Source organism: Nannospalax galili, unplaced genomic scaffold (assembly GCF_000622305.1).
Source record: "Nannospalax galili isolate Female #2095 unplaced genomic scaffold, S.galili_v1.0 scaffold5716, whole genome shotgun sequence".
NCBI lineage: Eukaryota > Metazoa > Chordata > Mammalia > Rodentia > Spalacidae > Nannospalax > Nannospalax galili.
The window spans coordinates 58,725-72,278 of NW_008337965.1; the positions used below are offsets into that span (position 1 = coordinate 58,725).

Sequence of the window (13,554 nt, forward strand, 5' to 3'; positions counted from 1 at the left end):
AGTACAGTGGCACAACAGTGGCATTTTTATCTTGGGGATAATCAACAGCTACTTAATAGGACGTGAAGCCCTCTCAGTGGGAAAGAACACATGTGGCACTGTGAACAGAGCCAAATACACATGGCTGGAGAGAACACAGATCCTAGAGAAAAACCCTATCTCTGTCATATTCCCATACAAATGGAATTTCTTACTGTATGCTAAATACGGACCCTTATATTTACAGACAAGTCTATCTGTCACCACTCATCAAAAAAGCTTCTTTTTGCAACAGATGGAGAACACTACAGAGTTCCACAACTGGTCACACACAGGGAATAAGTGGCTGAGAGATGCCGTGACCTAAGTGACACATCTACAATGGAACCTCTATATCTAAGGCTACATAGTGGAAGAGCAGGTAGATAGACTATGAATGTATCTCTCAACACTCACCAATGAAGCTTCCTCATGCAACAGAGTGCAGTGCACACAGATGGCTACAACTGACCAAAGAGTAGAGAATTGGAGACTGCAGAGTTGTGTGCCCCTGGATAAGACTCCTATATTAAACCTCCCCCACCCATGGATCAGGAACCATTGCAATAGAGAGGGAAGAAAGACTTAAGAGCCTAGTGTACAATCATAAGAAAATAGTTTTCCAGGCTGCTGGGAACTTCCTCATATAAACTTATAGCAATGGTTATAGCATGTGCAAGACCCATGTAAACTCAATCAGAAAAAAAATCCAGCATAGAACTGGAGAAATGGGCAGTAGGCCCCAACATTAGCTGAGGAACTACTGGCAGCTGATTAGTGCTGGGTGAGGAAGAGTTGATATTCTTTAAGGGAGTGAGTCTGGATAAGCTGACTAGACTCCAGTGGATGAAGCCACACTGACGGACATCTGGGTACACAAACTTGACTTTATAGGCTTTAAAATATATGAAAAAATGCATGAAATCCCATGTGGGGGGTCAGGGTGGTGCAGATGAGTGAGGGGGGTCTAAATATATTTAAGATGTATGAAATGCACAGAAATTCAATAAAATACATTGAAAAAAGAAAATTATTTTGTCATTCTTTTTTAACCTTTATTTATTTTTACATTATGTGTATCAGTGTTTTCCTTGCATGTATGTAAGTGCATCAACTGCATGTAATACCTGCAGAGGCCAGAAGGTGTTGGATCCCCTGGCACTGGAGGTGCAGACAGTTATTAGCCACTATGTGGGTGTTGGGAACCAATTTCAGACCCTCTGCAAGAACAGCGAGTGCTTTTAACTGCTGAGCCATCTCTCCAGCTGCACCTTATGTCATTCCTTTAAAACCACAGCTAAGTCCTGATGAGCTATATGTGCCTGGCAGGTAGTGTCCAACTTCCCAAACCTGGAACTGAGTACAGCACCTCCACTCTCTGCTCTTCACCTGCATCTTCCTACAGTTTAGGTTTTAATCACAGCAAGTCTGAAAATCCTGCTTCTTAATGCTGTGGCAGCATCATAAGCTATGCAGTGGAACCTAATATAAGACCATGATCATTTCAAGTGAGTAGTGCAAATGGCACAGGTATCAGTTTTTCACAAACTGAAAGCTATCCCTGGTGCCCTGGAAACTCATTAACACCATGAGACTACCTGAGTGCCCTGCATATCTTAAAATATTTATTTATTTATTTATTTATTTATTTATTTATTTATTCATTCATTCATTCATTCATTCATTCATTCAATTGTGTGTGTGTGTGTTGTGTAAGAAACCTCAGCCATGCAGATGTACATAGAGTCCAGAGTTCAACATTGGATTATCTTCCTCAATCATTTACTTCTCCATCTTATTTCTTGAGATAAACTAACAAGAGCTTGCCCTTTTGGCTTGACTGGCTGGCCAGTGAGCCACACAGAATCGGCCTGTCTCTACCTTAGTGTTCGGATTCCAGATACGTGCTTCCAGGCCTGGCTTTTATGTGGGTGCTGGGGGTCTGAACTCAGATCCTCACGCTTTCACAACAGGCACTCTCAGCCCCTCAGTGTGTGCTTTGAGGGCTGGAGATACAGTCCCCATGCAACCCATTCCTGTGTAGAGGCTCCTTTTCCCAGCTCCCTCATTTCTCTCCCATTTCTGCTCCAGGCACATCTTGGCTACTTTGGAGTCCACTCAACTGACCAGTTTCTCCTCCATCTATGTTTTAGTGTGCCTTAAATATGCCATGTCCTGCTCTTCCAACACAGGTCCTACTTGCAGATCCAAGGTCCTCCTTCATATTTCTGTGAGAACCTCCCGACCAATCATTCTTTGGTGATTGTGTATTCTCCATCCATAGCACAAAAGCCAACATGGAAAGCAACTCCTGCATGCTCTTTCTTCCCATAGGCAGGGACACCAAGAGTGGGAATACGTGTGAAAGGTCCACTTTCTAAACCTCACACCTAATGTAGTCCTAGCTCTGGTATATGCTTTTACCATCTAAGAAACAAAGCTGATGTTTTCATAGGCTTCTGAAACTTTCTTTTCAGTCCTTCTCCAACAGTTTATAGATTCTCAGCACTTCTCAGCTAGACAGAGTTTCTGTGGGGGCACTGGTCAGCAAAGGTGGAAGATCTCATTCATATGTCACAAGGGCCTGGAGGACAGCACCAACTCTGGATTTTAGTGTATAAGGCTGTGGAATAAGACCGGGAAAATGCAGAGTTGTTCAATCAAAAGTCTCCTATCCTGAGTACCAATAACACACCTTCTTCCATTGATGAACAGTGGAGAAAACAGGTATAATTTCTGTTGAAAGTATGATTTTTTTTGTTTCAGTTTAATTTTTGGGTGCTGGAAATACAAGCATGCCCCACTATGCTTAGATATTTGTTTTTTAATGTTTGGTTTACTTCATTTGCTCAGGTGGTAGAAACCACATGACTAGGTAACAGAGGCACAAAGTAGAAATGAGTGGATGACTAGAGGGACTGATACCTACAACCAAAATGAAGGGGGATGGGTTTCCACTGGATACGGAGCCTACAGCTAACATAGAAATGTGAGGTGGGAAAAGGAAGTTAGGAAGCAACAGCACAAGAGGAACAGTGGAGGCGGGAGTGTTCACAAGATTATGCTAAGTATGAATAGTGAGGGGAGATATATCTAAGTGGAGAACACTAACAAGCAGTAACTTGAAAGGTACAGGGCAAGGAGGATGTACTCATCAGAGGGGCAGAAGACCAAGGCAGAGAGAGGTTCTGGGTTAGTCAGGACTTCCGTCATTTTAACAAAATACCTGAGCAAAACTGCTTAATGAAGGTAAGATTTCGTTTGGCTCAAGGCTTCAGAGGTTTTAGTCTACTATGCTGTGGGAATGTGGCAGCACACAGCAGCTCACATCATGGTGGCTAGAAAGCAGAAAAGAGGGGAAAAAATGCTTGTACCAAAGGAAATTCTTTTTTCTACATTTATTCCACTCAGTCCTTCACGCTATGCCATGGTACCACCCACTTTAAGAACGGACTTCCACCCATCAGGAAATTCTCTCTGAAAATACCCACAAAGAAAACACCCTTGAGTGTGCTTCACTAATCTTCTCCAGTGATTCTTAATCTAATAAAGCTGATGACCGAGACTGACAACCACATGTCCATACCTCGTCAACTTGAACTTCTAACTATCACTCTTAAAACATAACATTCCATCTCTGGCCCTCAAAGGCTCGTATCCACTTCATAATGCAAAATGCACTCAGTTTACCTACAGATCCATACAGTGTTAATGTTTCACCATTGCTCAAAAGTTCAAGTTCAGTGTCTCCTCTGAGACTAAGGCAAATTCAGGACTAAGGCCCTGGGCAATCAAACCAAGTTATACATTTCCAAGCTATAATGACAAACAGTTGACACTTTCATCCGAAAAGGGAGGAACAGTGGCATAGAAAGGAAGGACTGGGCCAAAAAAAGACTAATAACTAGACAGACAAACATTAGGCACTATAGCTCAATGTCTGGGATCCAGAGCATGTGGGAGTGTGATCTGAACTCCGAAGGGCACAGACAGCCCTGCTTCTAAGAGATCTGATTGTAGCTTATGTCTGTCTCCTTTCTCTTAAGCTGGCTGTTCTTACTGCTTTCCTTCACAGATATTCCACAGTCCTGCTAATCTAACATCTAGGGGTCTCCACTGCATGCATGGTTTCACTCTCACAGGATCAGATATTGCCCTCCCAGAGGCTGCTTCCTGGGATTCTGATATCGACACACACTGCCAGGAATCACAGACTTTCCTTTGAAACCCTAGGAGAAGTCTCTATGAAGCTGTAACTGTTGTATTATATATGCCTACAAAAGTAGCAACATGTGTATGATGCCAAGGTCTACCACTGCTAGAACTATCACTATGGCAGTCTATGAGTGCTTGGATGGAAGAACATGGGGAACACTTTCCTACACTGCCCTGTGGAACTGGGCTGCCACTGCTCCCTTTCCAAAGGAAGAAAATACTGATTTAGGCTCCTGTATAAGAAGTTTCGGTTTGCTACACTACAGGTGTGCAGAGCAGAGCAACTTCCATCATGGTGGCCAGAAAGAAGAGAGAGAGAGTGCCTATGTTAGTGGTCTCTCTCCTTTAATTGCATCTTGACTCTTCCTTGGTTCCCAGACTATGGAATAGTGCTACCCACATTTGGGGTGGGTCTTTCTCCCTTAGTTAATTCTTTCTGGAAAAATCTTCAGGGACATACCCAGAAGTATAATTTTCTAATCTCCTGGTCACTTCTCAATGCAATCAAGTTGACAATCAAGATTAGCTACCACATTCTTTAAAGAAGAGAAGTGAGGGCTGAGCTGCGGCTGTGTCAGCAGTGGCACGAGCCCCAGGATGGTAGCTGTGGATGAAATAGGAAATGTTCCCATGCACCCATGTTCTGAATAACTCATTTCTAGCAGGTGACACTACTATGGGAGACTGGAAATATTATGAGGTGGTATCTATCTGGAAGATGTAGCTCACTAGGGGTGGGTCCTTGGGTATACATAATGCCTGGCTCTTACTGCCTTACTCTTTGCTTACTGACACCACCGTAATGTGAACTAAAGGTGTTTTACGCCTTCCCCACCATTAATAGACTGAACCTGCTAAAACTAAGACAAACTAAATCTTTCCTCTTTTAAGCTGCTTCTGTGAGGTATTTTGGTCACAGCGATTCAAAAGCTAACATACTGTGGTCATGCTCTAAAAAGAAAAGTTACTGAAAAGAGCCTTCTGTACTTGGTCCCAGATATTTGAGACAGGTCCCCAGAGAGTGTAGAGTGGAGCTGATAAGGAATAAGGCATTGGAAATGAAGGAGCACGTGCTTTCTTTTCTCTTTCAGATAAGAGGAAGAAAGAAAGAAAGAAAGAAAGAAAGAAAGAAAGAAAGAAAGAAAGAAAGAAAGAAAGAAGAGAAAGAGAGACAGAGAGGGAGAGGGAGAGGAAGAGAGGGAGGGGGAGGGAGGGAGAGAGAGAGAGAGAGAGAGAGAGAGAGAGAACACGAGAACAGCTGGGCTAAGTGTGGCTAAGTTCCAGAGCAAATGACTAGGAGAAAGGCCTGCAAAGAAGAGGGTGGAGAACAGGGAGGTATTTAAGAGGGGCGGAGGCTGAAAATGGGCCTGGGAAACTAGGGCCCTGTATATAGAGTCATGGTACTGGGCTGCACAAGTACAAGGAAAGGTAGTTCTATTCCTTCATATAGCCTCCCCCACTCCCCAAACCACTGTTACACATTGGTTTCCTAATGGTGTCCCTCATGAAATGTCAATACCACATATACTTTGTAGACAGTATAGTATATGCACACATACTTGTGCTTTATTCATGAAAATAATACAATTTTCCTCATTCCAAACCTCAAACCAATTGTTACTTCTTGAGGCTCAGAATGCTACGTCCCTGTTAATATGAAGTATGGCAGGTGATGTCTGTGATGATTCAGTCCATGAATCAGGTGACTGTGTTCAGCTGTCTCTGGCAACCATGCAGAGGGGAACAGCGCAGAAGAGAAGTGGTTAGGTTTGCTGAAGGCTTAGGGAACTCTGGAGAGTGTGGAAGTGGCCAGGACAGGTCCCCTCTCTCCACAGTCTCCATGTACCTGCCAGCTACACTCACTGCATGGCTTTTCACCACTTCTAGAGTAGCACAATCCCCATCCTTCAAGACCAAGCCTTCCTTGGTACTCTGATTCTGGTTCCCTCTGGGTCTCCTATGACTTTGCTTCACCATCACCATCCCTTTCTCTCTGGGAACTTTTCTTTCAAACCTACACCACCCACCCAGAGCTCAGGGACCTCTGTGAAAAAGGGAGGGCAGAGATTGTAAGAGCCAGGTGTCGTGGATGACCACAAGGAAACAGTCTTCCAGGCTTCTGGGAACTTGCTCATATGAATTTACAGCAATGGTATCAGCATGCACAAGACCTATGCAAACTCAACCAGAAAAAAACGCAGCATAGAACTGGGGAAATGGGCAGCAGGCCCCTATCTTAGCCAAGGAAGTACTGGTAGCTGATCACAGCTGGGAGAAGGAAAGCTGGTCTTCTTTAAGGGAGAGATGGTAGACATGCTGACCAGGATCCAGTGGATGGAGTCACATTGAGGGACATCTGGGGACACAAACTTGACTCGATAGGCCTTAACATACATGACAGAATGCATGAAATCCAGGAGGTGGACTATGGGGGTGGAAATAAGGAAGGGGGTCTAAATATGATTTTGACGTATTATATGAAATCCACAAAACTTCAATAAAAATTTACAATGGAAAAAAAAAACCCCTACATCTGGGGTCAAGATTCAACTTCAAGGTCCTTATGCTCCTTCTAGAGCAGCTCTAGCCTTCTTTGCATCTGTACAGGTCAACAAAGCATTTACAGTCATCTTCTTGACTTCATCACAAGAGGATATATACTCCAGTACTCCTAGTGGATGTCTGAAACTGCACATAGTACTAAACTTTTAAAATATTTTTTATTCCCTATATATACATACATATTATAAAGTTTAAATCACAAAACAGTCACAGTAAGAGAGTAATAATAATGATTACTAAATAGCAATTCTAACAATATATTAGAATCAAAGTAGCATGTACGCTACTCCCAAACATCTTATTTTACAATATTGTATTTTCAGACCACAGTTTACTATGCGTGCCTAAAGAATGGAAAGGGAAACTGCACATAAAGAGAGGCTATTGTTTTCAGTTCTTCTTTCAAACCATTAGCACATGGCTTTGGACCCTCAATTCCCTTGCATTAAAATGTTCAGGCTTTGGAGTCAGACATGATAAAATGGAATCTTGACTCTTCCCCTTAATGTGTGACCACGAACAAATATCCACTCTGGAAAGCAACTGCACTTCCTCTACAGGGGTGTTGTGAATATTTATTAAGATGCTGCTATAGGTAGACTGACCATCTTAATGCCTGGCAAATGCTATAAATATCACCCACAATTGTTTTCACTATTACTAGTACTAGTCTTGGTATTGTAGTTTTTGTGTACATCCTCTATTCTTGGGCTCAAATGGTTTGGTATATATAAATACTTGATAAATTACTATGGAAAGACTAAATGAACATATAGGCACAGTAGGATAAGCCAATCAGACAGCAGCTGAGGAATGACATCATGGGGTGTGAGGTGTTAATTTTATGTGTCTATTTGGCTGGATTACATGACCCAGTTGAAGTTTTTAGTTTTTTTTTAAATGTGTATGAGTATTTTGCCTGCATTTATAGAAGTGCACCCATGTTGTGATATGCCTGAGGAGTTACTGATTGGAGTTACTGATGGCTGTCAGCCTCCATCTGGGTGCTGGGAATGGAAATTGGGTCCTCTTGCAAGAGCAACTAGTGCTCTTAACCTCTGAGTCTTCTCTCTACCCTAGTACCCAATTGTTAAATCAAACACTAGGGTATGTGTTGCTATGAAGGTGTCAAGTTTTTAAAAGAGATTATTCCTGATACTGTAGGATAACTGAGCCTTATCCAAACAGTTGAAGTCTTTAAATTTAAGAGGGAGGTTTCTTGGGAAGGAAGAAATTCAACCTCTCACCTGGAATAGCAACTCCTCCTGAGTTCCCAGTCTGCCCACCTGTTCTGTACATTTCAGAATTTCCAGCCCACAATTACGTGAATAAGTTCCTTATAACTCTCCTCTTTATATCTCTATGTCTATCCTATTTGTTGTTTCAGAAGCCTGACACATACAGGTAGCTTGTAGGACAGGAAGCCAGAAGGCTGAAGGCCGGAGAGAAAGCTAAGAAAGAAAACCACTTATTTCCATTGTCTTTTGTTTTCTTTTAAATCATGACCTAGAGTTAAGGATCAGTCTGTTTCTCACAAAGGGTAAGAAAGTGACATTAGAATAACTTTTAGAAACATGATTAAATACACAAAAATCTCACCTCCAGTGACCTATCATGTCGAAAGCCCCAGACACAAGCTGCAACAGATACCGGGGAAACAAAGAACAGTGGCATGAAGACCAGAAGCCAGAAATGGCTTCCTCTCTCAATCCTGTCACAGACCAGGACTTCAAACATCAGCAGGAGCAAGTGGATTCCAACAGCAATTAACATGGCTTTAAACTCCACACATGTTTCTCCTTCTGCTCTAAAAGGGGATGGGAGGAGAGAAAAAAAATCTGCAGTTCAGAATCTTAAATTAAGCTGTCCATGGCAAATACCAACTCACATTCACATTCTGATATTCTATCGTAAATCTGAAAAAAACACAAAGGAAATCAGGTAGAGAACTAACTTTAATCTTTATTAGACAGTCTTTCAAACAGCAACAAACAACTACATGAAAAGTAAACACTACTAAACAAGACTTTAATGTGCTCACTATATAAGCCACGATTACTATTGCAATGCATGTGAACACTTACTTTCAGAACTTTAAATTCAATTATAAGTTACTTCCAAGATTAGTCAAATGATTACTTCTATTGTGAAAAACTTAAGACATATCTTAAGTCTCATGATTCTCATTTCTCACAGAATTAAAAACATTAATCACATTTCATGTAATATTATAAAATAACTGTAGCTTTATCAAAGAATGTAGGTTATACTCAACAAGATATGGTAACTGTCTTAGATGTTACTTTAAAATGCAAGTAAAAGTACTAAATGTATTTTTTAAATCTTTATTTCATTATAATGAATCAAATCTGCAGTTAAAAGAAGATAAAGAGTTAAAACTGGGCTCAAACGAAAGTAGTTTAATAAAATGTATAAGTATTAACAAACATTTAATAGATTAATAATTGAAAAAAAGGTCACAAATCAGGAAAATGCTTATAATGCATTTGCAAGGCCTACAATGTTCATTCAAAATACAGACGAACATTTCTGACCTACATACCTTACGGATGATAAATACACCAAAGTTTAGAATGTAGAGAAGAGAAAATCACAGGTAATTCCTGTAGAACTCAGTAGTATATCACTGACAGATATTCACTGAAGTGACTGTGTGTATGCACAGCATATATTTAACCAACCATACCCGCATGCACACACATGTACACACCTCTTTTCCTTACTTAAAAAAAATCGTAAAACAGAGCAAAAAGTATAAATAGCTTTTAAATATCAATTAGTTAACTTCTCATCTTTTTTGGGGGGGGGCAACAGACAGCTATTAGAAAATTTTCTCATTAAAAAAGAGACATATAGCCACATAGGTAAATAATCTTTCAAAAAATTCCAAGCATTTTGAAAACAAGTCACACATGGGGGCCAGAGAGATGGATCAGTGTTTGAGTGCTTGGTCCACTTCCTGAGGACCAAAGTTCATTTCCTCGCATGCACATCAAGTGGCTTACAACTGCCAGTAACTCAGGGGAACAGATACCCTCTTCTGGCTTCCATGGGTAACTGCTCACACTTGGCATACACTCACACAGATACTCACACATAAATAAATATTAAAAAATAGTTAGGGGACTGGAGAGATGGCTCATTGGTTAAGAGCACTTGCTGCTCTTGCAGAGGACCCAGGTTCAAGTCCCAGCACCCACATCGTGGCTAGCAACCATTAGCAACTCCAGTTCCACAGGATCCAATGCCTTCTTTTGTCCTCCAAAGGCATTGTACAACATGGGTGCACTTACATAGATGCAGGTAATACACTCATACACACACAAAAATAATAAAAAAATAGTTACACATGTCTCTCACCTGCCAAGACTCTTTGTGTGTAACTTTTTAAAAGTCCTACATACCTATGTGATATGCATTTTACATAATTTAAAATGTAACTTCTTTTAAAGCTTGATAATCAAGAATTTTTAAAGCTGAATTGGCCCCAACTTCTATAACTCTTCCACATGAACAGCTGCATGTATTTCTGTCTCCCCTCCCTATTTTCCTACTGAGAACTGTTTCATTCCTCATATTCCTCATGAAGGCTTAAAATGGTTCTTACTCTCCAGTTCCCTCCTTTTCTCTGAGAAGGACAGGAGAAAGACTCTCACAGAGTCCAGCAATAACAGGCTGCCCCCACTGCCATGCCATGATCTCCAAAACTCTGCCTTCTTTCTCAGTATCTGGCTAGAAAACAAGAGCTACACAGTGCTTCCATGCTTCTACCATTTCTATAGTTTGTGTCTTCTGGGTTATACAGGCATTTGTGTGCTGTCTAGGCAATAAACCACCCAAAATAACATTTGTTTTGTAAGAAAACACATAACAAGTTTCTAACTTTTCTTTTTTGAGACAGCATCTCTCTGTAGCCCCAGCTGGCCTGGAATGCACTATGTAGACCAGGGTGGCCTAGATCACTGTGAGATCTGCCTGCCTCTGCCTCCCAAGTGCTGGGATTAAAGGTATGTACCACCACACCTGGCTCATAACAACCTTTAAAAACTCTGACAAAATCTATTTTCCCATGCTGTAGTTCTCAGAAAACTTCTAATAGGAAGAAAATGGTTCTTACTTTATCTCTGGTGAGAACCACCAAGATACTGCTCTCTCAAGATAGAGACCAGCAGGTTTTATAAAGCAGTATTACCGATATTGAGGATTTCGTGCCCAGACTCCAGTTCCAACTGATGCTCCAACAATGACCATTAACTTCCACAACCATATTGGAGCAAAGACAGCCCAGTAGCTCCACTGAATGATGCCATCCAGACGAAGGGCCAGTAGCACAGAGAACAGTAGCAGACACGCATAGATGAGGAATTTACTAGGACAAAAGCAAAATGATTAAACAGTTTTTTTTTTATTGTTGTTGTTCTGTTTTTAATATTTTTATTGAGTTTTTGTGTATTTCATACAATAGTTATTAATCAAATTTAGATACCCTCCTACCCCCATCTATGCCCCCATACATCCCCCCAGCAGACCTCATGCATTCTTTCATATATGTTAAGTCCTATCTGCACAAGCATTTGTACTCAGATGTCCTTTGGTGCAAGTTCATCTACTACAGTCTAGTCAGCCTATCTAGAGATCTTAAAGAAGATCTGCTCTCCCTCACCCAGTAGTAATCAGTTGCCAACAGTTCCCAGGCTAGAGCCAGGACCTACTGCCCATTTTCCTCACTCCATGCTAAGCTCTTGTCTAAGTGAGTCAAAAGACTGTGTGTGTATTCTTTTTAAACAAATAGCTGGTATAGAAAGGAGGAGGAATAACAGTAATATTCAGTCAATAATTCAAAAACTGTTTATTGAAAGTTTTCTGTAGAAGACATATTGTGTTGGGGATAAGAAAACATAAAATAGAGCAATTAGGTATCCTGCTACTGAAGGCTTCCTGATAGGAGTCCACACAGAAACACACAATTAAAATACTGTATAACATTTTCTGAAATGGTGTCATGGGCAAAGTAAGATAGGAGTTGGGAGGAAAAAGTGTGGATTCTGGCTGAGGGCAGTGTGAAGAAGGGAAGTAGTGACCATGGCGCTACTTCCAGAAGATAACTGGAGGGCTTCCAGGCAGCAAAGCAACTTAGATGAGGAAGCATCCCAAGCAGAAGGAGCTACCTATACTATAATACGGAGACTGAAAAAAAAGGTTGAAATATTCAGCATAAGATCAAACTCTGTCACTGATTATTTGATTCTATTCTTTAAAAAGTACTTCTTCTATTTTAATAACCTAATTAAAAAAAAAAAGAAAAGAGCCAAGCATGGTGGCTCAAACACGTAATTATAGCACTTAAATGGTCGACGTAGGAGAAACACTGACTTCCAGGCCACCTAGGGCTAAATAGTAAGTTCTAGGCCAGCCTGTGCTACAGTGTGAAACCCTGACTCAACAAAGCAAAACAAAAGGGTCTGGAGAGATGGGTCAGTAGTTAAAAGCACTTCCTGCTCTTCCAGAAGACCTGAGTTCAGTTCCCAGCACATATGTCGGGCTGCACACAAGCAGCACACGATTGCCTGTAACTCCATCTCCAGGGAATCTGATGCTATGTTCTGGACTCTGAGGGTACCTACATACACGTGGCATATGTTCAGCCAAAAACACACACATACACATGATAAAAAATATATCGTTAAAAGATAAACAAATCATAAAAAAGGAAAAACAAGCAGTCATTTGTCATGCTCCTATGGCATGTACATTTAAGTGTGTATGCATATATATATGTATATATATGTGTGTATATATATATATAGTCATACACATGTACATAGTACTTTCAGTGGTTGAGTAAATTACACACACTTATACATCTATATACATGTTTAAACACTTCCATAGATGTCTTTAAAATAATAATATGCAGGGATTAGAGAGATGACTCAGCAGTTAAAAGCACTGGCTGCTCTTACAGAGGACCTGGGTTCAACTCCCAGCACCCATTTGGCAGCTAACAACCATCTGTAACTCCAGTTCCAGGGGATTGATCACCCTCTTCCAACCTCCTCAGGCACTGCACAACATGGGTGGACCTACCTACATGCAGGCAATATACTCATACACGTAAAATAAAAATAATAAATAAAACGTTAAAATATATTAATAGTAAAATACATTGTTAAGCACTTCTCCTTCCAGCCTTGATATAAAAACAGGAATATTATTTACCTTCACTCCTCCTAGGACCTATAGGCAGATAATTATTCATAGAGGGCACAGACTCATAAGGCCCCACCACTCCCTGACTATAGGTGCTAAATGGTCATTCAGTGGTGTAACCACTAGCAAACATCCCATGCTCCTGAAAAGAATCCCTCACTGGGGACCCTGTAAGCAACCCTAATGATATTCAGTGTATCATCAAATTAAGGACATAAAAGTGGAACAGGGACTAGATGGGAAGAGGAAGGTGAGCAGCGGTGGGATTAGGAAAAAAAACAGGAAAGGGTAATAGGGAAGAATGTGGTAAGAAATGAATAATGGGGGTGGAGAGCTAGCAGAGTGGTTAAGAGCACTTCCTGTTCATTGAGAGGACCTAAGTTTGGTTCATAGTGCTGAGAATCTGTAACTTCATTTATAGGAGATCCAAGCCCCTCTTGTGGCCTCCATGGACACTGTATGCATGTGGCACATTTACATAAGTGCAGAAAAAAACACACATTAAATAAACAAATTAATAAATCTTTA

General features: G+C 40.9%; 1 protein-coding gene across 1 annotated transcript in view; it reads right to left on the minus strand.

The window, feature by feature from the left end:
• Positions 1–13,554, minus strand: part of Tmem185a (transmembrane protein 185A) — a 56,951-nt gene that overhangs the window by 12,232 nt on the left and 31,165 nt on the right. The window contains exons 2-3 of the mRNA XM_008832867.2: positions 11,009–11,185; positions 8,395–8,602 (exon numbers count right to left, since the gene is read on the minus strand). Coding sequence (XP_008831089.1) covers positions 8,395–8,602; positions 11,009–11,185 — 385 coding nt within the window. The remainder of the gene's footprint in view (positions 1–8,394; positions 8,603–11,008; positions 11,186–13,554) is intronic.